Raw genomic sequence first — 24,607 nt, 5'->3', positions numbered from 1 at the left:
CCTGAAGATGTTACCAGAAAACTACTAGAGCTAATCACAATGAATTTGGTAAAGGTGCAGGATACAAAATTAATGCACAGAAATCTCTTGCATTCCTATACACTAATGATGAAAAATCTGAAAGTGAAATTAAGAAAACACTCCCATTTACCACTGCAACAAAAAGAATAAAATATCTAGGAATAAACCTACCTAAGAAGACAAAAGACCTGTATGCAGAAAATTATAAGACACTGATGAAAGAAATTAAAGATGATACAAATAGATGGAGAGATATACCATGTTCCTGGATTGGAAGAATCAACATTGTGAGAATGACTCTACTACCCAAAGCAATCTACAGATTCAATGCAATCCCTATCAAACTACCACTGGCATTTTTCACAGAACTAGAACAAAAAATTTCACCATTTGTATGGAAACACAGAAGACCCCGAATAGCCAAAGCAGTCTTGAGAACGAAAAATGGAGCTGGAGGAATCAGGCTCCCTGACTTCAGACTATACTACAAAGCTACAGTAATCAAGACAGTATGGTACTGGCACAAAAACAGAAATATAGATCAATGGAACAGGATAGAAAGCCCAGAGATAAACCCACGCACATATGGTCACCTTATCTTTGATAAAGGAGGCAAGCATATACAGTGGAGAAAAGACAGCCTCTTCAATAAGTGGTGCTGGGAAAATTGGACAGGTACATGTAAAAGTATGAAATTAGAACACTCCCCGACACCATACACAAAAATAAACTCAAAATGGATTAAAGACCTAAGTGTAAAGCCAGACACTATCAAACTCTTAGAGGAAAACATAGGCAGAACACTCTATGACATAAATCACAGCAAGATCCTTTTTGACCCAGCTCCTAGAGAAATGGAAATAAAAACACAACCAAATGGGACCTAATGAAACTTAAAAGCTTTTGCACAGCAAAGGAAACCATAAACAAGACCAAAAGACAACCCTCAGAATGGGAGAAAATATTTGCAAATGAAGCAACTGACAAAGGATTAATCTCCAAAATTTACAAGCAGCTCATGCAGCTCAATAACAAAAAAACGAACAACCCAATCCAAAAATGGGCAGAAGACCTAAATAGACATTTCTCCAAAGAAGATATACAGATTGCCAACAAACATATGAAAGAATGCTCAAACATCATTAATCATTAGAGAAATGCAAATCAAAACTACAATGAGATATCATCTCACACCGGTCAGAATGGCCATCATCAAAAAATCTAGAAACAATAAATGCTGGAGAGGGTGTGGAGAAAAGGGAACACTCTTGCACTGTTGGTGGGAATGTAAATTGATACAGCCACTATGGAGAACAGTATGGAGGTTCCTTAAAAAACTAAAAATAGAACTACCATATGACCCAGCAATCCCACTACTGGGCATATACCCTGAGAAAACCATAATTCAAAGAGAGTCATGTACCAAAATGTTCATTGCAGCTCTAGTTACAATAGGCAGGACATGGAAGCAACCTAAGTGTCCATCATTGGATGAATGGATAAAGAAGATGTGGCACATATATACAATGGAATATTACTCAGCCATAAAAAGAAATGAAATGGAGGTATTTGTAATGAGGCAGATGGAGTTAGAGTCTGTCATACAGAGTGAAGTAAGTCAGAGAAAAACAAATACAGTATGCTAACACATATATATGGAATCTAAGGGGAAAAAAAAAGGTCATGAAGAACCTAGTGGCAAGACAGGAAAAAAGACACAGACCTACTAGAGAATGGACTTGAGGATATGGGGAGGGGGAAGGGTAAGCTGTGACAAAGTGAGAGAGTGGCATGGACATATATACACTACCAAACGTAAAACAGATAGCTAGTGGGAAGCAACAGCATAGCACAGGGAGATCAGCTCGGTGCTTTGTGACCCCTAGGGGGTGGGATGGGGGGGTGGGAGGGAGGGAGACACAAGACGGAACAGATATGGGAACATATGTATATGTATAACTGATTCACTTTGTTATAAAGCAGAAACTAACACACCATTGTAAAGCAATTATACTCCAATAAAGATGTTAAAAAAATAAAATACAGTAGAAGGAATCAATAGCGGGAAAAGTGAGGCAGAAGAACAGATAAGTGAGCTGGAAGGCAGAATGATGGAAATCACTGCCACGGAACAGAATAAAGAAAAAAGAATGAAAAGAAATGAAGACAGTCTTAAAAGAGCTCTGGGACGACGTTAAATGCACCAACATTCGCATTATAGGGGTCCCAGAAGGAGGAGAGAGATAGAAAGGACCTGAGAAAATATGTGAAGAGATAATAGCTGAAAACTTCCCTAACGTGGGAAAGGAAACAGTCACCCAAGTCCAGGAGGCACAGAGAGTCCCAGACAGGATAAACCCAAGGAGGAACACACCAAGACACATAGTAATCAAATTGACAAAAATTAAAGAAAAAGAAAAAATATTAAAAGCAACAAGGGAAAAATGACAACATACAAGGGAACTCCCATAAGGGTATCAGCTGATTTCTCAGCAGAAACTCTGTAGGCCAGAAGGGAGTGGCATGATATATTTAAAGTGATGAAAGGGAAGAACCTACAACGAAGATTACTCTACCCAGCAAGGATCTCACTCAGATTAGACAGAGAAATCAAAAGCTTTACAGACAAGTAAAAGCTAAGAGAATTCAGCACCACCAGACCAGCTTTGCAACAAATGCGAAAGAAACTCCTCTAGGTGGGAAAGAAGCCAGCAACTTAAAACAACCTTGTACATATATAGACTGCCATATCAAAACCTCATAGGAGGTAGAAAGAGACACAGATGTAGAGAACAAACGTATGGACACCAAGGGGGAAAGCGGCGGGGGGGGGGGGGGTGGTGGTGGTGTGATGAATTGGGCAATTGGGACTGACATGTATACACTGATGTGTATAAAACTGATGACTAATAAGAACCTGCTGTATAAAAAAATAAATAAATAAATTTAAAAATTTAAAAAAATAAAAACAAAAACAAAAAAACCTCATGGGAACAGCAAACACAAAAACTACAATAGATACACACAAAAAAAAGAAAAAACAACCCAAACACAACTCTAAAGATGGTCATCAAACCACAAGAGAAGAGAACAAAAGAGGAAGGAAAGAAAAAAGACCTACAAAAACAAACCCAAAATGATTAAGAAAATGGCAATAGGAACATACATATTGATAATTACCTTGAATGTAAATGGATTAAATGCTCCAACCAAAAGACACAGACTGGCTGAATGGATACAAAAACAAGACCCATATATATGCTGTCTACAACAGGCCCACTTCAGACCTAGGAACACACACAGACTGAAACTGAGGGGGTGGAAGAAGGTATTCTATGCAATGCAAATCAAAAGAAAGCTGGAGCAGCAATACTCATATCAGACAAAATAGACTTTAAAATAAAGACTATTACAAGAGACAAAGAAGGACACTACATAATGATCACAGGATCGATCCAAGAAGATATAACAACTGTAAATATATATGCATCCAACATAGGAGCACCTCAATATATAAGGTAAATACTAACAGCCATAAAGGGAGAAATCAACAGTAACACAGTAATGGTGGAGGACTTTAACACCCCACCACTTTCATCAATGGACAGATCATCCAGACAGAAAATAGGTAAAGAGACACAGGCCTTAAATGACACATTAGACCAACTGGACTTAATTGATATTTATAGAGCATTCCATCCAAAAGCAGCAGAATACACATTCTTCAAGTGCAAATGGAACATTCTCTAGGAAAGACCACATGCTGGGCCACAAAGTGAGCCTTGGTAAATTTAAGAAAAGTGAAATCATATCAAGCATCTTTTCCGACCACAATGCTATGAGATTAGAAATCAACTACAAGAAAAAAACTGTAAAAAACACAAACACATGGAGGCTAAACAATATGCTACTAACCAACCAATGGATCACTGAAGAAATCAAAGAGGAAATCAAAAAATACCTAGAGACAAATGAAAATGAAAAGCACAACAATCCAAAACCTATGGAATGCAGCAAAAGCAGTTCTAAGAGGGAAGTTTATAGCTATACAATCTTACCTCAGGAAACAAGAAAAATCTCAAATAAACAACCTAACCTTACACCTAAAGCACTAGAGACAGAAGAACAAAGAAAACCTAAAGTTAGTAGCAGAAAAGAAATCATGAATATCGGCGCAGAAACAAATGAAATAGAAACAAAACAGTAGCAAAGATCAATGAAACTAAAAGCTGGTTCTTTGAAAGATAAACAAAATTGATAAACCTTTAAGCCAGACTCATCAAGAAAAAAGGGCGAGGACTCAATCAATGAAATTAGAAATGAAAAAGAAGAAGTTACAACAAACACCACAGAAATACAAAGGATCATAAGAGACTACTACAAGCAACTATATGCAAATAAAATGGACAACCTGGAAGAAATGGACAAATTCTTAGAAAAAGGTACAATCTCCCAAGACCGAACCAGGAAGAAATAGAAAATCTGAACAGACCAATCACAAGCACTGAAATTGAACTGTGATTTTTAAAACTCCCAACAAACAAAAGGCCAGGACCTGGTGGCTTCACAGGAGAATTCTACCAAACATTTAGAGAAGAGCTAACACCTATCCTTCTCAAACGCTTCCAAAAAATTGCAGAGGGAGGAAAACTCCCAAACTCATTCTATGAGACCACCATCACACTGATACCAAAACCAGACAAAATTACCACAAAAAAAAGAAAATTACAGTCCAATATCACTGATGAACATAGATGCAAAAATCCTCAACAAACTACTAGCAATACATTAAAAGGATCATACACCATGATCAAGTGGGATTTATCCCAGGGATGCAAGGCTTTTTCAATATCCGCAAATCAATCAGTGTGATACACCACATCAACAAACTGAAGGATAAAAACCATATGATCATCTCAATAGATGCAGGAACAGCTTTTGACAAAATTCAACACCAATTTATGATAAAAACTCTCCAGAAAGTGGGCATAGAGGGAACATACCTCAACATAATAAAGGCCATATATGACAAACCTACAGCTAACATCATGGTCAACAGTGAAAAGTTGAAAGCATTTCCTCTAAGATCAGGAACAAGACAAGGATGTCCACTCTCACCACTTTTATTCAACATAGTTTTGGAAGTCCTAGCTATGGCAATCAGAGAAGAAAAAAATAAATAAAAGGAATCCAAATTGGAAAAGAAGAAGTTAAACTGTCACTGTTTGCAAATGATATGATACTATACATAGAAAATCCTAAGGACACTACCAGAAAACTACTAGAGCTCATCAATGAATTTGGTAAAGTTGCAGGTTACAAAATTAATACACAGGAATCTGTTGCATTTCTGTACACTAACAATGAAAGAGCAGAAAGAGAAATTCAAGAAATAATCCCATTTGCTGTCACATCAAAAAGAATAAAATACCAAGGAATAAACCAACCTATGAAGACAAAAGACCTGTACTCTGAAAACTATAAGATGCTGATGAAAGAAATCGAAGATGACACAAACAGATGGAAAGATATACCATGTTCTTGGATTGGAAGTCTCAATAATGTCAAAACGACTTGGGTAGCCAAGGCAATCTAGAGATTCAGTGCAATCCTTATCAAATTACCAATGGCATTTTTCACAGAACTAGAACAAAAAAATCTTAAAATTTGTATGGAAACACAAAAGACCCTGAATAGCCAAAACAATCTTAAGAAAAACGGAGCTGGGGGAACTAGGCTCCCTGACTTCAGACTATACTACAAAGCTACAGCCATCAAAACAGTATGGTACTGGCACAAAAACAGAAATACAGATCAATGGAACAGGATAGAAAGCCCAGAGATAAACCCATGCACCTATGGTCAATTAATCTACGACAAAGGAGGCATGACTATACAATGGGGGAAAGACAGTCTCTTCAATAAATGGTGCTGGGAAAACTGGACAGCTACATGTAAAAGAATGAAATTAGAACATTCTTTAAACACCATACACAAAAATAAACTCAAAATGGATTAAAGACCTAAATGTAAGACCTGGTGCTATAAACCTCTTAGAGGAAAACATAGGAAGAACACTCTTTGACATAAATCACATTAATATTTTTTTTCTACCCATCTCCTAGAGTAATGGAAATAAAAACAAAAATAAACAAATGGAACCTAATTAAACTCAAAGGCTTTTGCACAGCAAAGGAAACTATAAACAAAAAGACAACCCAGAGAATGGGAGAAAATATTTACAAACGATGCAACCGACAAGAGATTAATCTCCAAAATCTACAAACGGCTCATGCAGCTCAATATCAAAAAAATAGACAACTCAATCAAAAAATGGGCAGAAGACCTAAACAGACATTTCTCCAAAGAAGACAGACACATGACCAAGAGGCACATGAAAAGATGCCCAACATCACTAATTATTAGAGAAATGCAAATCAAAACTGCAATGAGATATCACCTCACACCCGTCAGAATGGCCATCATCAAAATGTCTACAAACAATAAATGATGATGAAGGTGTGGAGAAAAGGGAACCCTCCTACACTGTTGGTGGGAATGTAAACTGGTACAGCCGCTATGGAGAACAGTATGGAGGTTCCTTAAAAAATTAAAAATAGAGCTACCATATGATCCAGCAACCCCACTCCTGGGCATATATCCAGAGAAAACCATAATTCGAAAGGATACATGCACCCCAATGTTCACTGCAGCACTATTTACAATAGCCAAGACATGGAAGCAACCTAAATGTCCAAAGACAGAAGAATGGATAAAGAAGATGTGGTACCTATATACAATGGAATATTACTCAGCCATTAAAAAGGATGAAATAATGCCATTTGCAGCAACATGGATGGACCTGGAGATTATCATACTAAGTGAAGTAAATCAGAGAAAGACAAATATCATATGATATCACATGCGGAATCTAAAAAAAACCGATACAAATGAACTTATTTACAAAATAGAAACAGACTCAGAGACTTAGAAAACAAACTTATGGTTACCAAAGGAGAAAGGTGGGGGGCAGGGGAGGGATAAATTGGGAGTGTGGGATTGACAAATACTACTATGTTTAAATAGATAACTAATAAGGACCTACTGTATAGCCCAAGGAAGTCTGCTAATAAGGACCTACTGTATAGCACAAGGAAGTCTGCTCAATATGCTGTAATAACCTAAATGGGAAAAGAATTTGAAAGAGAATAGATACATGTATAACTGAATCACTTTGCTCTACACCTGAAAGTAACATGTTATTAATCAACTATACTCCAATATAAAATAAAAAATTTTAAAAAGCCTCCAGAGACTATATAATATCCTTAAAATGAAGCACACCTGCCTGAGGAAATTTACCACATAGGGCTAAAATTCCATTTGCTAGCTCCCTCCATTTGCTGGCGGTGATAAATGCTGCCTTTTGCATGAATTAAATAAAGTCCATGCTATTGAAGTGGCAGTCCATCCTGGGACTTCCCACAACATTTCCCACGCAGGAGTCAGTGGGGCCCAGCCACCAGGGCATCTGTGATGGAGGCTCTCTGCAGCCTCTGCCCCACAGCTTGCACCAGCGGTCCTTTGGCTGGATGGATGTAAGAAAAGACCAGCAGGCGCTCCTGTACACAGAGCAGGCTGTGTACGCACACCCGTGTGCATCTGTCTCTACTCACCCAACTTCAAAGATGGATTTGCTGTTCTTCACAGCCAGGGCAAGACACTTTCCTCCTTCGCTTGTTATTTTGTTTTTTCCCAGTCTGCAGAGAGAGTCATGCACACGTCAGCTCCAGCTGTGAGGGGACTCCAGCATCAGCCACCCTCGTCCTTGGCACAGAGCCCCTCTGGCCCCTCCTAGGCGGGGTGGTCTTTCTCCTGGGACCCACAGCAGCCATCCCTGGGCGTCCTCTCAGGGAGGGGCCCGAAGCCCTGACGAAAGCCAGTCGGGATTCCTCTCCAGGAGGTGGTCACAGTCTCTGCAGAGACTCAGGGACCCAAGTTCCCCCAGAGATTCTTTAAATGACCTCCGAGCATCACTCATTTCCATCAGCAGACCAGAAGGTTCCCACTTCAACTGCAAATGGTCAAGGGGTAGGTTACCATCACCAGGGCAGCATCACCAGGCTCCTCCAAGGCTGGTGCTCTGACACCTTTGGCAGGACATTCCTGTGACACAGCCAGGGATCAGGCTCTCATCTGCAATGTTATGGCCTGAAGGTTTGTCTCCCCCCCAACCCCTACTGGAATCCATGTGTTGAAATCCTAACCCCTAAGTGATGGTGCTAGGAGGTGGAACCTTTGGGAAGTGATAAAGTCACTCATCACAGCCCTCGCAAATGGGATTAGTGACTTATGAGTGAGGTCCAAGAAAGCTCCCTTTCCCCTTTTTCCACCACCACATGAGGACACAGTGAGAAGGCACCATCTAAGAACAAGGAATTGGGCCCTCACCAGGCACCTAACCTGCTGGCGCCTTGATCCTAGATTCCCCAGCCTCCAGAACTGTCAGAAATAAATCTCTGGAGTTTACAAGCAACCTCGTTTATGGTATTTTGTTACAGAAGCCAGAATGGACTAAGACAATGAGGAGCTTCCTCAGGGGAAAACGATCTCCAGAAAGGGTGACAGTTGTGGCCTTTCTTCCTGTTAGGAGTTAATGAAATCAGAATGCCACACTCTCCCCCCACCCACGGTACGGGGCCCTTCCAAACACCGAGCCTCACCCACAGCTCACCTTGCACACACAGGTGTCCTGATTTGACCTGATTTGGCCCTGGGGCAGGCAGAAGGCAGCTCTAGGGTGGCATTTATTCTTTGCTTGAACAATGAAGGGTGACCAAGAGAAGCTACTGAAGAACCCGCTCGCTGTGCCCACCCCACTTACTTCAGGTGCGTGAGGCCTGTGCACTCATCCAGGATTCTGGCGACGTACCTGGCTCCGACATCGGTGATTTGGTTGTTGTATAAGCTTTGAGAGAAAGCATGGCCGTGAGAATTTAGGACCCCATTTTTTAAAGTGAGTGGGTGCTGTCTGCTGATTTACAGTCTAGGTCAAAAAGGAGAAAGGAAGGGCATGTGGAGGCCTGAGTTTGGGGCTGTGGGGTCTCAGGCTGGGTTCAAGGCCAATTCTGCTGCTTTCCCCAGCTTTATGACCTGGGGCAAGGTACTGAGCTTCTCTGTGCCTCAGTTTCTCCATGTGTAATACAGGGGTAAGAATTACGGCTCCCTCACAGGGTTGTTATGAGGATTGTATGAGATCATTCCAAGCCCCTGCATGTAAGTGCTCAATAAATGGCAGTTGAGGGGTATTTTCAGATTAAGATCACGATTGGCATCTTGAGGGGTAAAAGTTTCTAAGCATTAGAACCACCTCAGTGTCTACCTTTTCGTCATTTTACCACTTGACACCAATTCAACAATAAGGCAGAAAGGAGTTGAAAGTGGTAAGCAGACAGGTTTCCAGTGTTCCACAGTCATGCAGAACTCCAGAACCAAAAGGCTACCTGGGATTCAGGGCTTCAGTGTCCTCATGTGACAGCTGAGAAAACTGAGGCCCAAGGAAGCTGACGGGCTGGCTCCAGCTCAGGGAGTCAACAGTAGCCGTGGGGCTGGCTGGCCCGGCCCACAATCTCTCCTGTCAAACTCCAAAACCCCAAAGGCTCTGAAAACCCAAACTTCTTCGTAACTATTTTGGCAACCGATGTGGAGCTGTTCATGGTCTTTATCCCAACTGGTTTGAATGTTTATACCTTTTGCTGCATAAGTGTTCAAGTATCTGAAAATGGGGTATTGCCCTAGATCCCACTGGTCATGTCACTGCTAGGTAGTGCGTGCACTAATTTCTGATATGTGTCTTGCCCCAAGGGTTTTGGATGACAGATCATGGACCCGCCATAGTGAAATCTACCACATAAACGGTATTCTCACGTCAATAAAACATATCCCCAGGAATTCTGTCATTACATCTCTCAATCACCACCTGTAAAACTATTTGACTATATTAGGATCCCAATTATACAAGGGGGATGAGAAGGCTGAGGCTCAGTGAGATTTCCTGACTTGCTCAAAGAGTGGGCTGCTAGCCGAGCCAAAAGCAGGGCCCAGGACTCCTGGCTCCCAGTTCAGTGCTCTTCCTGGTACCCTGGGGCCATCAGTCTCAACCATCCAGTGATCCATAGGAATGGCAACTTCCTGCTGCTCTGTATTCTTACTATATAGCTGTCGCAGTGTTCTTGAGAAATACATACCCTAAAAATGTCAGAATTTTGTATTTGGGCAGCTCTTCACATAGCACCTTCACCCCACTGTCGGTGATCTGGTTCACACTGAGTCTGAAAAAAACAGCAAAGAAAGTTAAAAATCGGAGCGGCTGCTCACTGCGAAAGAGCATTAATTCCACAAGGATCCAGAAGTCTATAGGTCCTGGAGTCTTCCCAGCTATAGATGTCCCCCCGAGAGAACGGCCATGGCAGCCGGTCACACGGCCCCTACAGAGCCTGGTCTTCACGGGGCTGAGAGACCCATGAGAACCGCCCATTGGCAAGGCTACAGCACAGCCCTGATTCAACACAGGGGCAACGAGGGACACCTGAAGGACACGTGTGGACAGCCACCTCTGATATCCTGCATTTGCCGGTGGCCTATGTGTCAATGTGGCTCTCACTGCACAGCGGGTGGCCATGGGATTTGGAAATGTGTAGAGCTGCATTTAGTGGTCATAAGGCTGGGGGAGTGGACGCTCCACCATCTTGCAAGTGCGGCCAGAAATGTTAGGGGTCCTGCAAAAGGCAGGACAGTCCCCACAAGAACTGTCCCACCCAAAATGCCAAGAGCCTTTCCATCTGGAAATGCACGTGTGAAACCTGACTTGCCACCTGGAAAGGTCAATCGAGGGAGACAGCTCCTGAGGTGTGGTTCTGTGCAGGAAGTTCAATGGCAAGGGAGAAACAGCTGGATGAGGCAGGTCTTGGCAGCCACACTCTCCCACTCCCTCTTTAATGCACATGCTGCTTCAGCAGGCCAGGCTTCAAGAGGGAGCAGGAAAAGAGGGCCTGAGGATGATGGATATCTCCTGGACAAGGCCCAGCGTGTACTGGGATTGCTCTTCGAAAGTCCTATACTAGCAGGATATTTTGATTTGGCTAAAATGCAAAACAATTTTTTTTACTGCCAAGTACTCTCTATAAACAAACTACCCTGATCTTCTCAATTCTCCACCCCTTTATTTAGGTGAGTCTGAGGGACAGAGTAAGGCTCAGAGATGGAGGAGCGTGAGGGGTGAGGCAAGGGTCAGGGGTGGGTGAAGGAACAGACCAGAGCTCAGCAATTTTTTTCTGTAAAGGGTCAGATAACAAATTTTTAAGCTCTGCAGGCCATCTGGTCTCTGTTGCAACCACTCAGCTCTGCAGAGTGAAGCAGCCAATATATAAATAAATGAGTGTGACTGTATTCCAATAAAACTTTATCTATAAACACAAGCCATGGGCCAAACTGGGCCACTTATTACACACTGTCCTCTGTGATAAGTAAAAGGCTGAAGAGGTAAAAGCTTGATCTTTAGGCCAATCAAAATGATCACGTCAGACACTCTGAACCCCTCCACTCATGGTACCCACCTTGGTGCTGGGGCACAGTGTGTACATACACTGCATGACTATCCCAGGGTGGCAGAGCCAACTAGTCACTCCCAATATCTACGCTTACTTAGAAACAGAATCCCTCATTTTTAAGCTGGGCACATGTGCTTAGGTTCTGCCCAGTGAGATCTAAGCAGAAGTCTCATTAGCAATAGCTGAGAAGTCTTCTTAAAAGAATGGGGTGTGTCCTAAACTATAACTCAAAAAGATACATGTGCCCCTATGTTCACAGCAGCACTAGTCACCATAGTCAAGATATGGAAACAACATAAATGTCCATCAACAGATGAACAGATAAAGAAGATGTGGTACATATAAACAATGGAATACTACTCAGCCATAAAAAAATGAAATAATGCCATTTGCAGCAACATGGATGAAACTACAGATGATCGTACTAAGTGAAGTAAGTCAGAAAGAGAAAGACAAATATCCTATGATATCACTTCCATGCAGAATCTTAAAAAAACATACAAATGAACTTATTTACAAAAGAGAAACAGACTCACAGACTTCGAAAACGAACTTGCAGTTACCAAAGGGGAAAGGTGCGGGGGAGGGATGAATTGGGAGTTTGGGATTGACATATACACACTACCATATTTAAAACAGATAACCAACAAGGACCTACTGTATAGCACAAGGAACTCTGCTCAATATGCTGTAATAACCTAAATGGGAAAAGAATTTGAAAAAAATAGACACATGTATATGTATAACTGAATCACTTTGCTGTACACCTGAAACTAACAACATTGTTAACTATACTCCAATATTAAAAAAAAATGTGGTACATATATACAATGGAATACTACTCAGCCATAGGAAAGAATGAAATAATGCCATTTGCAGCAATGTGGATGGACCTAGAGATTATCATACTAAGTGAAGTAAGAAAGAGAAACTCAAATACCATGTAACATCACTTATACATGGAATCTAAAATATGACAGAAATGAACTAACCTACAGAACAGAAACAGACTCACAGACATAGAGAACAGACTTGTGGCTGCCAAGGGTGGGGAAGGTAGGGATGGACTGGGAGTTTGGGATTAGCAGATGCAAACTATTATATATAGAATGGATAAACAACAAGGTCCTACTGTATAGCACAGGGAACTAATATTCAATATCCTGTGATAAACCATAATGGAAAAGAATATGAAAAAGAATATATATGTATGTATAACTGAATCACTTTGCTGCATAGCAGAAATTAACACAACACTGTAAATCAACTGTACCGCAATAAAATTAATTTAAAAAAAAAGAATGGGGTGTGTCCTTTGCCCTTCCTTCTTCCTGGTGACTAGAATGTCAACTGAATGGCTGGACCATGAGCAGCCATTTTAGGCCAAGATATAGCAGTCAGGTACTGAGGACAGCAGAGCAGTAAGCAGAAGAGAGCCTGGGCTCTAGATGGTCACTGAGACCTCACAGCAGCCTGGAACTGCCCTCCTTTAGATTTTTGCATGAGAGACAAATAAGTCTGTAACTTATCTAAGCCACCAGTATTGTGAGTTTTCTCTAACAGCCAAAACTAATCCTCACTGATGCCCTCAGGGAGCTCAAAATGCTTCCTTAGGGTTGCCCATTTCTTCCTGCCTTCTCTTTTGCTAGTTTGGAGGCAAACCTGGGGACCACCATACTGGTGCAGAGCTTCCATCTTATGAAATGGTCACAGGGAGGCACTGAGTGTGAGGTTGCCTGAGGCTACAAACCGAGAATCGCTGGCTGAGAGCTCAGAGAATAGATTCCAGGCTTTCCAATGCCCAGGCCAGGGCAGGTTTGGGCTCCCTACCTCCCACCCATCCCCCCACAATGTATGCTCTGGCGCTTGTGTAACAGGTACCTGGAATCAGTTCCAAACCCCTTCTGCTCTTCAGAAATGCATGAGCCAAGTAGTGGAGAATTGAACCCCCACCCACCCACCCCCTAGAGATTTACAAGGTGTATTTAATACAGAAGATGCTAATAGAAGAAAGGAGACTGGCTTTTCTTTCCTCTAAACCATCAAACAGGAAACTAATCAAGAGTCAGCATTCTTTACTGAGATCCCCTGGCAGCTCAGGGCTGTCCACTTTTTTCGTGGACGTTAACTAACGCTAATAAGCACAAAGTCTGCTTTTTCTGCCATCATAAAGCTTTCACGTGCCAGAAACATTTCACGGGCTATCTCTGAGCCTCACATGAATCTCAAAAGGTTCTTTAGATTCTGGCTCCACCATGGCCCACCTGTGTGGCCTTGAGCCACTTAACTTCTCTGTGTCTCTGCTTCCTCGTTTGCCAAAATGGAGATGATAACAACAGCTACCAGGTAGGTACTGTTAAAACGATTAAACCAGGTAATAGTTTTAATGCACCTCACCCATTCTCAATAAATGCTGATTGTTATTAGTGTAATCGTTAGGATATGAGAATCTCCTTTTTCCAGATGAGGACGCTGAAGCTCAAAGAGGTCAAGCAACTTGCTCAAGGACACCCAGCTGGGGCCCATCCAGGTCCACCTGACTTCGAAGCTTTGCTCGTTACCCTCTGCCACCCTGAGACAGAGAAGCTCCGGATGTTCCCAGGCCCCCCGGTCATGAGTTCCAGGATAATCCAGGAGATCCCGCTCCACAGTGCTAGTCCTGGCGTCCCCTGAGCCCCGGCCCCGCCGGCTGCTCCCGGAACCTGGTGGTCTCACCTGATGACGGTGAGGCGGCTGAAGCAGGGCCGCAGTTCCCGCACACCATAGTCGTTGAGATTGTTGTTGTCCAGGTCGAGCGCAAGCCGCCTGGGGAAGTGGTGCAGGACGAAGGAGAGGGCGCTGCAGTCGGCCGAACAGGCGTTGCAAAAGGTCAGCTTGAGGTAGTTGGCGCAGATGCCCCTGGCCGCCAGCTGCCCCACCTTCTCGCTCTGCGTCTCGTAGATGCAGCGCAGCATCCAGAGGAAGGTGGGCATGGCCTGCACCTGGCTGAAGCTCCCAGACTGAACTCGGGGCAGGTTCTTCAGGTGGGAGCGCAGGCTGGCGAACAGGCAAGCCCACAGGGCCCTGCGCTTTCTCCGCAGGGCGGCGGCAGGCACCAGGTGCCGCAGGAGTTTCTGTTTGCCTTTGGACAACAGCCCGCACAGGAAGAGGTTGGTGAAATGAAAGTGATCCTTGTTCTTAAAGGGGTCTTCCCCGGCCAGGCCGCGGCCCCCCAGGCACTGGCTGGGTAGGAAGCGGGGATAGCAGGACGCAGCTGCTGCCTCCCCGTGAGGAGCCCACTCCTGGAAGAACCGGAGCAGCTCCCGAGTGCCCACCTTGTCATCCACCACCAGAAAAAAGGCAGCAAAGAAGGCCTGGAGGGTGAGGTGGAAAAACTCGTAGGACGGCTGGTCCCCTCCGAGGCCCAGCTCCGGCACGGCCCGCAAGAAACCCAGCTTTAGGTCCCCCTCCTGCACCTCGGACGCCTGCACCTCCTCCTGGCTGAAGACGAAGAAGCTCTTCTCCATGCCCCAGTGAGCCACCTGGCCCAGCGAGCGCAGGGTGCCCCGGCCGGCGCGGAAGGTCTCCGTCTGGCTCCGCGTGTTCCGCTGCACCAGGCTGGTGGGCTGCGTCCTGTTCAGGTGAACCTCGGTGACCAGCAGGAAGACGTCGGTCAGCGTCACCGTGCGGTCGGGCAGCTGCGGGGAGCCGTCGAAGGCGTCGTAGAAGTGCTGGAAGCACCGGAAGATGATCCAGCAGAAGAGGGGCACGGTGCACAGGCTGAAGAGGTTGGCGTTGGCTTCCAGCTGATCCAGCAGGCGCTGGCGCACGGCGCGCTCGGGGAACATCTTCCCAGCGTAGGCGCGCAGGTGGCTGGGGGAGAAGCCGCGCAGGAGCACCTTCTTCCAGAGGAGATGCCGCGGGATCTCGACGCCCGTGCGGGCCGTGAGCAGCTTGCGCGCCCCCTTGAGCAGCTTCCCGCTGAGCAGGTTGGCCAGCAGGACCAGGGGGTGGGCGGGCTCCCAGGGGGAGGAGGTGTCGGGCTCGCGGCTCAGGTCGAAGTCCGAGTGGAGCTCGTCCAGGCCGTCGAAGGTGAAGAGGGCCGTGTGCGGGAAGCGCAGCAAGAAGGCGAACACCTCCTCGGGGTCCTGCTCCGGGTAGCAGTAGTGCTTGAAGAGCAGGTCCCGCAGGCACAGCGAGGCGCTCTCCTTGAAGCAGCTGAAGGTGCGGCAGCGGAAGTGGAAGAAGAACCTGAGCTCAGCGTCCAGCTGGCCCGCGGCCCAGAGGCTCTGCAGCCGCTGCAGCAGCATGGACTTGCCCACGCCTGCGTCACCGAAGACGAAGATGGTCTCGCCGTGCTCGTTGAGGACGCCCGTGGAGGGGTCCAGGAGGCAGGCCAGGCTGCCCAGGCTGCCCAGGCTCTCGTTGCCGAAGTCGACCAGCTCCACGATGGTGTCCGTGTACATCTCCTCCAGCAGCAGCTCCTCCTTCTGGGCGTAGCACAGGATGAACTTGGAGTCACGGCCCAGTTGCTGTCGCAGCTTCTGGCTGTATCTGCTCACTGCAGGGAGAGTGGCGCCAGGGGAGAGGTGGAAGCAGATGGGGAGAGAGAGACACGGGTGGAAAGGGCACCAAACAGGGAGGTCTCGGGCGGAGGAGCAAGCACACAGGAAAACAAGCCCGCAGCCTGGACGCTCAGGCTAAGTGCGAGGACTCCTCAGATACAAAGAGCCAGCGCTCCAGAATCTGCGGGCCCTTGGGCCTCCACCCCTCTGTCTGACCTCAGATTTGGCCAGCCAGCGGGGACAGAATTCAACTGGGATCCGTGTCAGAGACAGGCTCCCTACTCCTCTGCGCAAGCTGTCACTGAACTCCAGCTAAAAACTGAAGCCCCCTCAAATCTAACGGCCAGGCCGCATGGCCCTGCTGCCCCAGCCCAACCCCAGGGTCCTGCTCAAACAGCGCAAGCCACTCTCCACTGACACTTGTATCGTTGAGGAAGAAATTGTCCTAACCTTTCTTGTGCTTATGACACTGCTCGTAAAACAACAAGTAGTCTCATAACACCTAATGCAGAAACTTCTTGCGATAAGATACAACAGTTGACGTTAATATGGACTACAAAGGGGCTGTGCCTCACCATAAATGAGTAAGTAAACTAAAGTGAAAACCAGCCTTCTTACACTACACAGGGCACAGCGGCCCTGGTTCCAAAGCTGAGGCCTGGGGATCACTGATGCTCAGCACGTGCCCCAGGGGGAGCACTGGGCTGGCCCACAGGGGAAGTACATGGGTTAATATGCTGACATGGGGTAACATGCTGACTGAAGTGCCATGCTCTCAGCAGAAACGAGCTACAAAATGAGCTCACTCCAGATAAAATAAAGGGTGTTCCAAAATTCCTTTAAATAGTTTTTGGGTCTTAATGATAATTCAATTAACAAAAATCGGACACACTTGCACATTTCCAGATTCATCTACAACCCTTTCCCATCAACTTAGTCCCACTTGGTTGTCTGCTTAAAATTTGTGAAGTGAGTTCTATTTTTTACCATTTTAGTAAGGCAAAATTTACAGACTATAAATTCACCTTTTTTACAGCAGGTATTGTTGTCAATGATTTTTAGTAAATTTACAGAGTTAACGCAAACATCACTAAAATCCAGGGGTACAATCTCCATCATAAGTGCATCATAAGTGCATTTGCAGACAATCTCTGCCCCACCCCTGGCCCTAGGAAACTGCAGATCTGCTTTCCGTTTCTATAAATTTGCCTTTTCTGGACATTCATATAAATGGATTCATACAATTAGTCTTTCACATCTGGCTTCTTGTAGAGTGAATTATACTTTCAAAGCCGTTACAGTAGCTGGGTAAAGGAGCCAATGGAGAAGTCTTCTGCAAGAACTCTTCATCACAGGAATATTTTCCTTTTTTCTTGGGGAAGGTAACAAAGTGAGGTGGGCAGGAGCAGTAACAGTAAGAAGCTAGCAGTGGCCGGCTGGTAACTGCAGAAGCAAGAGCTTGTCCGTGACACTCTGTCTCTTGGTCTGGTTTCCCCTAAATACACACCTGACACTCTGGGACATTGTCCTTTGTTTCTGTTTTCAAGGTCAAACTGGATTCTTTAAAACTCAGAGTTTGGAAGCTCAGTGCTGGTATGTCGCCAACAACTGTCTGGAAGTGGAGAGACCACAGGCACGGAAAGATGATTCCCTGGTCCCCAGACCAGACTGTGGTCCCAATTTTGTGCTCTCTCAGCACCTTGAACTGCTGTTGTCCTTATCACCATTTGCAATTACACATTTGTGTCATTATTTACTGCCAGTCTCCTGCATTAACCTCTGAGGGCCCTGAGGGCAGGAACCATAGCTGGGTCTGCTCCCTATTGCACCTCCGGCATCCAGCACACCCAGCCCTGGCACATGCTGAGTACATCATAAATACCTGTTGAACTAATCATTTAACTAAAGGGGGCCCATGGTGCTTTGGAAATGAGGACTGGCAGTCAGGGGTGATAGAAGAATTCTTTGCCTGGAATCAAATTTGGAAAGATCTTCAAGAAGGAAAAAAATGCAAACTTGAATTTGTACAACCACTAAAATGTCTAGATATGTCAGAAAAGGAAGTCAGAAAGAGGTCAGAACAGAGGTCACTCCTACACTTCCATGGCTCCCTACATAAATCAGACCAGCTATCTGTGGTCAGTTCAATCACAGTTCCCTGGGCTGCACCAGGGTGACAGGGACCAGCTCTCCTTTCTAAAAGGAACACAGCAGCCGAGCCTGCTGCCTGAGGTGGAAGGAAGGGCTGGTCGAGGCGGACCCCGCCTTTATCCCCAGCTGGACCCACACAGATAGCATTTCCAAGCCCTAGGGGCCTTGCTTGCTTGGTGGCTGCGGTCTCCCCGGGGGCTGACTCATACCTGGATCGGTGTTGACAACAGCTTTGCTCTGAATGAGCTGGGAGGGGGAGAAGCTGATCTCCGACAGCCAAGGCCTGAGGTCCACGTAAGCGTCTGCGAGTCGCTGTAGCACATAGAGGAAGAACTCGGACACCTCCTCGCCCTTGCTCTGCACCAGGTCCAGAATTTTGCGGACCTAGTGCGGCACAAGCAGTAAGGTGTGAGCCGGCACTAGGGGTGTCTGCCCCCTGGAGAGGCTCCCATGCAGGGCTCTGAGCTCTTACTACAGCCTCGAGCTTGACCGTCCACCCAGCTGGTATGAGATGCTACACGCCGATAGCCCAGGATCTGTAAAAAATGGACCGCCTGAGCAAGAAACAAACCGCACAGCTCTAGGAAACCAGAGGCTTCCAGGAGCCTAAAAATAAAAAGGTCAGACTCACAACTAGAGCCGAGCGCCCCCCCTGGAATTTCCCTTTCCCTCCTTTTCTCCTTTTCCCTCTTAAGCTAACACTATTGCTCTCTGGGAATGAGTGCTGAGGGGAAGAAAGTCACCCGTTAGGCATAATGAGATGGGCGCTGGGCCACACAGCGAAGGGACAGCAGACCCCCGTGTAAGATGTACCTTACAAAAGCTTTTTATTAAAAATTCAGGGAAAAAAACCACAACAGTGTTCTACTGTGCTTTTCCCAGAAACCCTTCTGGTCTTTTCTGAGCCCAACAGGATCATGTTACAAACGAGTTCTGTCACTCCTCTCCCCAAGGAGGAGGTTTTCGTCTCGCCATTCTATTTTTCAGAAGATGACACAAAGCTAAAGTGAAACTAAGGGCTGTGAAGACTTCCCACAGTGGAGTGTGGGAGATTCTCTACCGCGGACCCAGGCTGGGATGCAGCCATTCCTCAACCAGAGGAATTCTCAGAGCCGTCCCCAGCAGTGAGCAGCTCTCCAGAGTTTAAGGGCACGGAATGGGCAGCACTGCTAGTGTTTCATGCTCGTTTTCTTTTTAAAGAATTCACTCATTTAAAGTGAACTGGAAAACAAGTTGTTTGAGAACCAATACGCACAGCAAGGAGAATGGAGAGGTCAGAAGAGTTTGCTGTGTTTCAGGAACACAGAAGTGAAGTACGTAACTGTGGAATAAGCTAACTCAAGCATTTCTGTGTGGTAGATAACCCCGACAGGAAATTCCACCCAGTGTACTGAACTCCCAAAGCTCTTCACCCAGGTCAATGGGGAGAAGCCCCGTCCGGCCACCAAGGCTGGCATCCCTGTCACCGGCACCTTGTCGGGCTGTGTGGGGCAGGCACACACGATCTCCACGTCTTCGGCGGAGAAGTAGTCATTCTGCAACAAGTTGTCCAGCAGACACTGAGTGTTGCGGACGTGAGTGACCAGATGCTCCCGGTTGACTTTCAACAATTTGATGTAGGAGTGAGACTCTGACGGGATTATTTCCATCTCACTGCGGCCCTGCTTCTCCATGGTTAAAGGAGCAAGCGGCTGCTTTTCCCAAATTCATTTTTGGCTGCATGTGCCTTCCTGGCAGAAGGGCAATCAGGATCCAAGGCCAGCCTCTCAGTGCAAACCCTGAAGAGACAAAGGAAGTCACCAACAAAAACAAAGCCATGGGAAAGATCCCTCCCCCTTTCTTCGGTCCTGGAATTTCTCTATTTAGAACAGGAAGGAGTCATGCTTAAGATATTGATCTGAGATGTAATAAAGTAAAAATCATAATTTAATTGCTCCTGCGTGTGGGTTACACCACTAGGGTAGGTGACCAGAGGTAGACAACGCTATTGTTTAGCAAAACTTCTTAATTATTATTATTATTATTTTTTAGTGTGCCTCAGTCCTAGATTGGGATAGGGGTGCAAAGGTATGTTTTCCAAATTAGGTAACTGGAACTGGAAGTTTCCACGTGCCCTATGAGGGGACAGCACCCAGAACTGGGGGCAGAGGAACTATGAGGTTGGTGGGAGAGAGGGTCTGAGCACAAAACGGCCTGAGGAGAGAGCGAGCCGGCATGAAGTCTCCTGTGGTAGCCAGAGCCCAGGAACCCGGGAATAGTGATGTGTCAGTCATTACTGCCTGCGCTGGGTTGTGCTGTAGCCCTCCCCACACCCCCGCCCCAGCTCTCCTTGTATCTCCAGTCAAGTTGGCTACATACAAGCACCTTAGGGAAGGAAGGAGCAGCAATGGCCATTATGGAGTGAAGCAGGACAGAAGGAAGGTGAGAGGGAGAGGCGACAATTCCAAGGAATGGATGACCAGGAGACAACGTCTCCCTGGAAATCCTTGAAAACCTCATGCATGTGCTGAACTTCCTGTCTCGGTAGGGACAGGGGCCCAAGCTCATTTGGGTATTAAAAAAATATCTTGAAGGGGTGAGATGTGACAGGGTGAGAGAGTGGCATGGACATATATACACTACCAAACGTAAAACAGATAGCTAGTGGGAAGCAGCCGCATAGCACAGGGAGATCAGCTCAGTGCTTTGTGACCGCCTGGGGGGGGGGTGGGATGGGGAGGGTGGGAGGGAGGGAGATGCAGGAGGGAGGAGATATGGGAACGTGTGTATATGTGTAGCTGATTCACTTTGTTATAAAGCAGAAACTAACACACCATTGTGAAGCAATTATACTTCAATACAGATGTTTAAAAAAAAAAAAAATCTTGAATTTATCTGCACTACCCCAGAATTGCACTGATTTCTTTCTTTTAGAGTAAGATCTCTCAGCCACTTAATTCTCCAGTCATCCTGTGGATATAAATGGATCACATGCTTGGAAGTAGAAAGGCCTTGAACTGGCCACTTAGTCCTTTGTCTAAAATGCACACACTCTAGAGAGAGAGTTTTAAATGTTTTTTGTAGAACTCAAAAAAAAAAAAATCATAGACCTCTAAACATGTATGTTTCACGAGCCCACATTTAACATTCAGGTCTAGTGGTTCTCACATTTTTTCCACCAAGTCACATACTAGTCTCCTGCTCTTTGACACGCTTGCATTTTTTCTTCTTTTACCTATCAAGTTGCCAACTGCAAGCCTTATAGAGATTCTCAGTGGGACCCCACACAGTAACCTTTCTTTCATAACCTGACTGACTGAGCAAAAGACAGTACATTCTAACATTCTAAACAACAGAAAGGGACTTCCCTGGTGGCGCAGTGGTTAAGAATCCGCCTGCCAACGCAGGGGACATGGGTTCGAGCCCTGGTCCAGGAAGATCCCACATGCCGCGGAGCAACTAAGCCCGTACACCACAACTACTAAGCCTGCGCTCTAGAGCCCGCGAGCCACAACTACTGAGCCCATGCACCACAACTACTAAAGCCTGCGTGTTCCAGGGTCCGTGTGCTGCAACTACTGAGCCCGTGTGCCACAACTACTGAAGCCCGAACGCCTAGAACCCGTGCTCCACAAGAGAAACCACTGTAACGAGAAGCCTGCGCGCCACAACGAAGAGTAGCCCCCGCTCGCCACAACTAGAGAAAAGCCTGCGTGCAGCAACGAAGACCCAACGCAGCCAAAAATAAATAAATAAATAAAAATAAACAACAGAAAGGCAAGAGATTCTTACCAAATGGAATTTAAAGGGATGAAAATGAGTGATTAGCTACTATTGCACTAAAAGTATGCTGATCGATTTGACTCTAATTCAGCTTTTTCTATTGTCATCAATTCTATGACCCACTTAAGGATCCATAACTTTAGAAAATTAGTTCCCTTAAGGGATACCAGTTGATAATGTTAAATGTATATTTAAATTACTGGTTAATAATACCTTTTTAAGTTTCTGTCATGTGTTCTTTGAAGAAAGTGAGAATATTTTAAAACAACATTCTCTCCTTAAATCTTCAATTTCCAATTTCTTTCTGGAATCTGCAAAGTCAAAAAGAAAAAAAAAGAGAGAAAGGTTTCTTTGAAAACACTCTTGGGGCTTCCCTGGTGGCGCAGTGGTTAAGAATCCGCCTGCCAATGCAGGGGACACGGGTTCGAGCCCTGGTCCGGGAAGATCCCACATGCCACGGAGCAACTAAGCCTGTGCGCCACAACCACTGAGCCTGCGAGCCACAACTACTGAAGCCCGCGTGCCTAGAGCCCGTGCTCCGCAACAAGAGAAGCCAACGTGATGAGAAGTCCGCGCACCGCAACAAAGAGTAGCCCCCGCTTGCCGCAACTAGAGAAAGCCTGCACGCGGCAACGAAGACCCAACGCAGCCAAAAATAAATAAATAAATAAATACATTTATATTAAAAAAAAACCCACTTGTGCTGAACGGTGAACAAATAAATGAATGAATGAATGAATGAACTTGGAGAAAGAATAATTTTTAAATCCAGAACTGTAGGATCTCAGAGTACTCTCTTTACCTTCTTCCTTTGGGACAGTGTTTTCCAAATCTCAGTCATTCAGGCACCATAGTCACTTTTTTTTGGCCATAATTGAGTCCCATAAGCAAAGTTGTTTGCTTAACTTTTTGCTTTAAATTGACTTGACTTTACAACTCGGACTAATTTTAAAGGAAAATTTATATTACCATTGTAAACAAAAAAATCATTTGCAATAAATAGAAAGTAATACAAAAATAAATTCACTAGAAATAAAACCATGCTATTGTATTCCAGCTCAACAGTGTTGCCTAGAAAGGTTCTTGGTCTGAGGCCTGTTTTCTCTTAGAAGCATTTGAGAGGTATTAAAGACACAGTAGCACAAGACTGAGACTTTCTCTTTGAGATCATGGTAAATCTGAGAGAGCTGGAAAGGGAATTGCCTTCCCGCTTGGTGATTCAGGGTTTTTTCATCCTATGGCTCCGTTCTTACCAAGGCTTGGAATGGGTGTTACACAATGGCCTTCACTCCTCCGCACCCAATCCTCATCCATCCTCACTGTGGGTCCCATTTCACTCCTGGCTTCTGCCTCTTCCAAGCCTGTGATTCCCACAAAACCAGTGACGTGTCTTCCCAGCCCTTCCCCGTAGTATCACCCACGGACGTCACTACCTCTTACCATCAAAGGCAGAAACTTAAGGAAAATCCCCTGACTTATGGCCACCTAAGCAAAGCAATGAATTACATGTCAGCCAGCTGGCAAGGAGGCTGTTGTTTTGTAACGTCCAGAGCTCTGGTTTGAGATTTAATCAGATTTGCAGAATTTGCTCAATTCATCAGGAACTTAACAAGTCATGGATGATGGGAAAGGAAACAAAGAAAGCTGATCCTGCCCTGGTAAACAGAGTCCAAGGGTAGACCAAATCAACATCATGGAACACTGCAGAGAAATTCAGTTCATGGGCATCTGGTTACCAGAAATACTGATGCCAGAAACGACTCTGAATTGGCTTTTCAGATTAGTTTCTCAGAAAGTCAGCGAGATGGGGGTTAAAGAAGGTCACTGATAATTCTATAAACTCAGGGAGAAAATAAGTATAGGACCTAGTGGTTTAGAATGAAGGGAAATTCCTTTCAGTGACTAGATTCAATTTTGCATGCTTGAAAATATCAGAAAATAAGATACAAAAATGCTATTGATCGCATGGTGAGACAGGAACTTTCATACCAGGAATGTAAACTGATGGAAACCTTCCAGAAAGCCATTTGATGTATGAATCAAGAGCCTGTGAAAAGTTTCGATTTAGTAACTTCTCATTCTAGAACTCTGCCTTCTGAAAAGGTTCAGAGGTTTGGACAATTTTGTGGGTTTTTTTTTTAAACAAGGGGCTTCCACTGCCACCTCTGATAAGGTAGCTTGTTGTTCCCACAGAGGGCAACTACAGGTGGGTGGATCAGCAGATCGGGGTGCATTCATACAGTAGAGTGCTATTCAAAAGCAAATATGAGGGACTTCCTGGTGGCACAGTGGTTAACAATCCACCTGCCAATGCAGGGGACACAGGTTCGAGCCCTGATCCGGGAAGATCCCACATGCCGCAGAGCAACTAAGGCCATGCGCCACAACTACTGAGCCTGCGAGCCACAATTACTGAGCCCACGTGCCACAACTACTGAAGCCCGCGTGCCTAGAGCCCGTGCTCCGCAACAAGAGAAGCCACCACAATGAGAAGCCCGCTCACCGCAAGGAAGAGTAGCC

General features: G+C 45.4%; 1 protein-coding gene across 5 annotated transcripts in view; it reads right to left on the bottom strand.

Moving 5' to 3' along the window:
- Positions 1 to 24,607, bottom strand: part of NOD1 (nucleotide binding oligomerization domain containing 1) — a 100,694-nt gene that overhangs the window by 28,393 nt on the left and 47,694 nt on the right. The window contains exons 2-8 of one of the 5 annotated variants that reach the window (XM_059933664.1): positions 22,301 to 22,398; positions 19,798 to 20,103; positions 18,535 to 18,709; positions 14,346 to 16,170; positions 10,269 to 10,352; positions 8,906 to 8,989; positions 7,698 to 7,781 (exon numbers count right to left, since the gene is read on the bottom strand). In XM_059933664.1, the coding sequence (XP_059789647.1) occupies positions 7,698 to 7,781; positions 8,906 to 8,989; positions 10,269 to 10,352; positions 14,346 to 16,170; positions 18,535 to 18,709; positions 19,798 to 19,998 (2,453 nt within the window). In that variant the 5' untranslated portion in view covers positions 19,999 to 20,103; positions 22,301 to 22,398. Of the gene's footprint in view, positions 1 to 7,697; positions 7,815 to 7,970; positions 8,188 to 8,905; positions 8,990 to 10,268; positions 10,353 to 14,345; positions 16,171 to 18,534; positions 18,710 to 19,797; positions 20,104 to 22,300; positions 22,399 to 24,607 lie in introns of those variants that run through there. The other 4 variants (XM_059933663.1, XM_059933665.1, XM_059933668.1 and 1 more) reach the window with 4 other exon arrangements.

This window comes from Balaenoptera ricei, chromosome 9 (genome assembly GCF_028023285.1).
Source record: "Balaenoptera ricei isolate mBalRic1 chromosome 9, mBalRic1.hap2, whole genome shotgun sequence".
NCBI lineage: Eukaryota > Metazoa > Chordata > Mammalia > Artiodactyla > Balaenopteridae > Balaenoptera > Balaenoptera ricei.
Note: the sequence above shows the minus strand (reverse complement) of the source record. Positions and strands in the feature narration are given on the sequence as shown.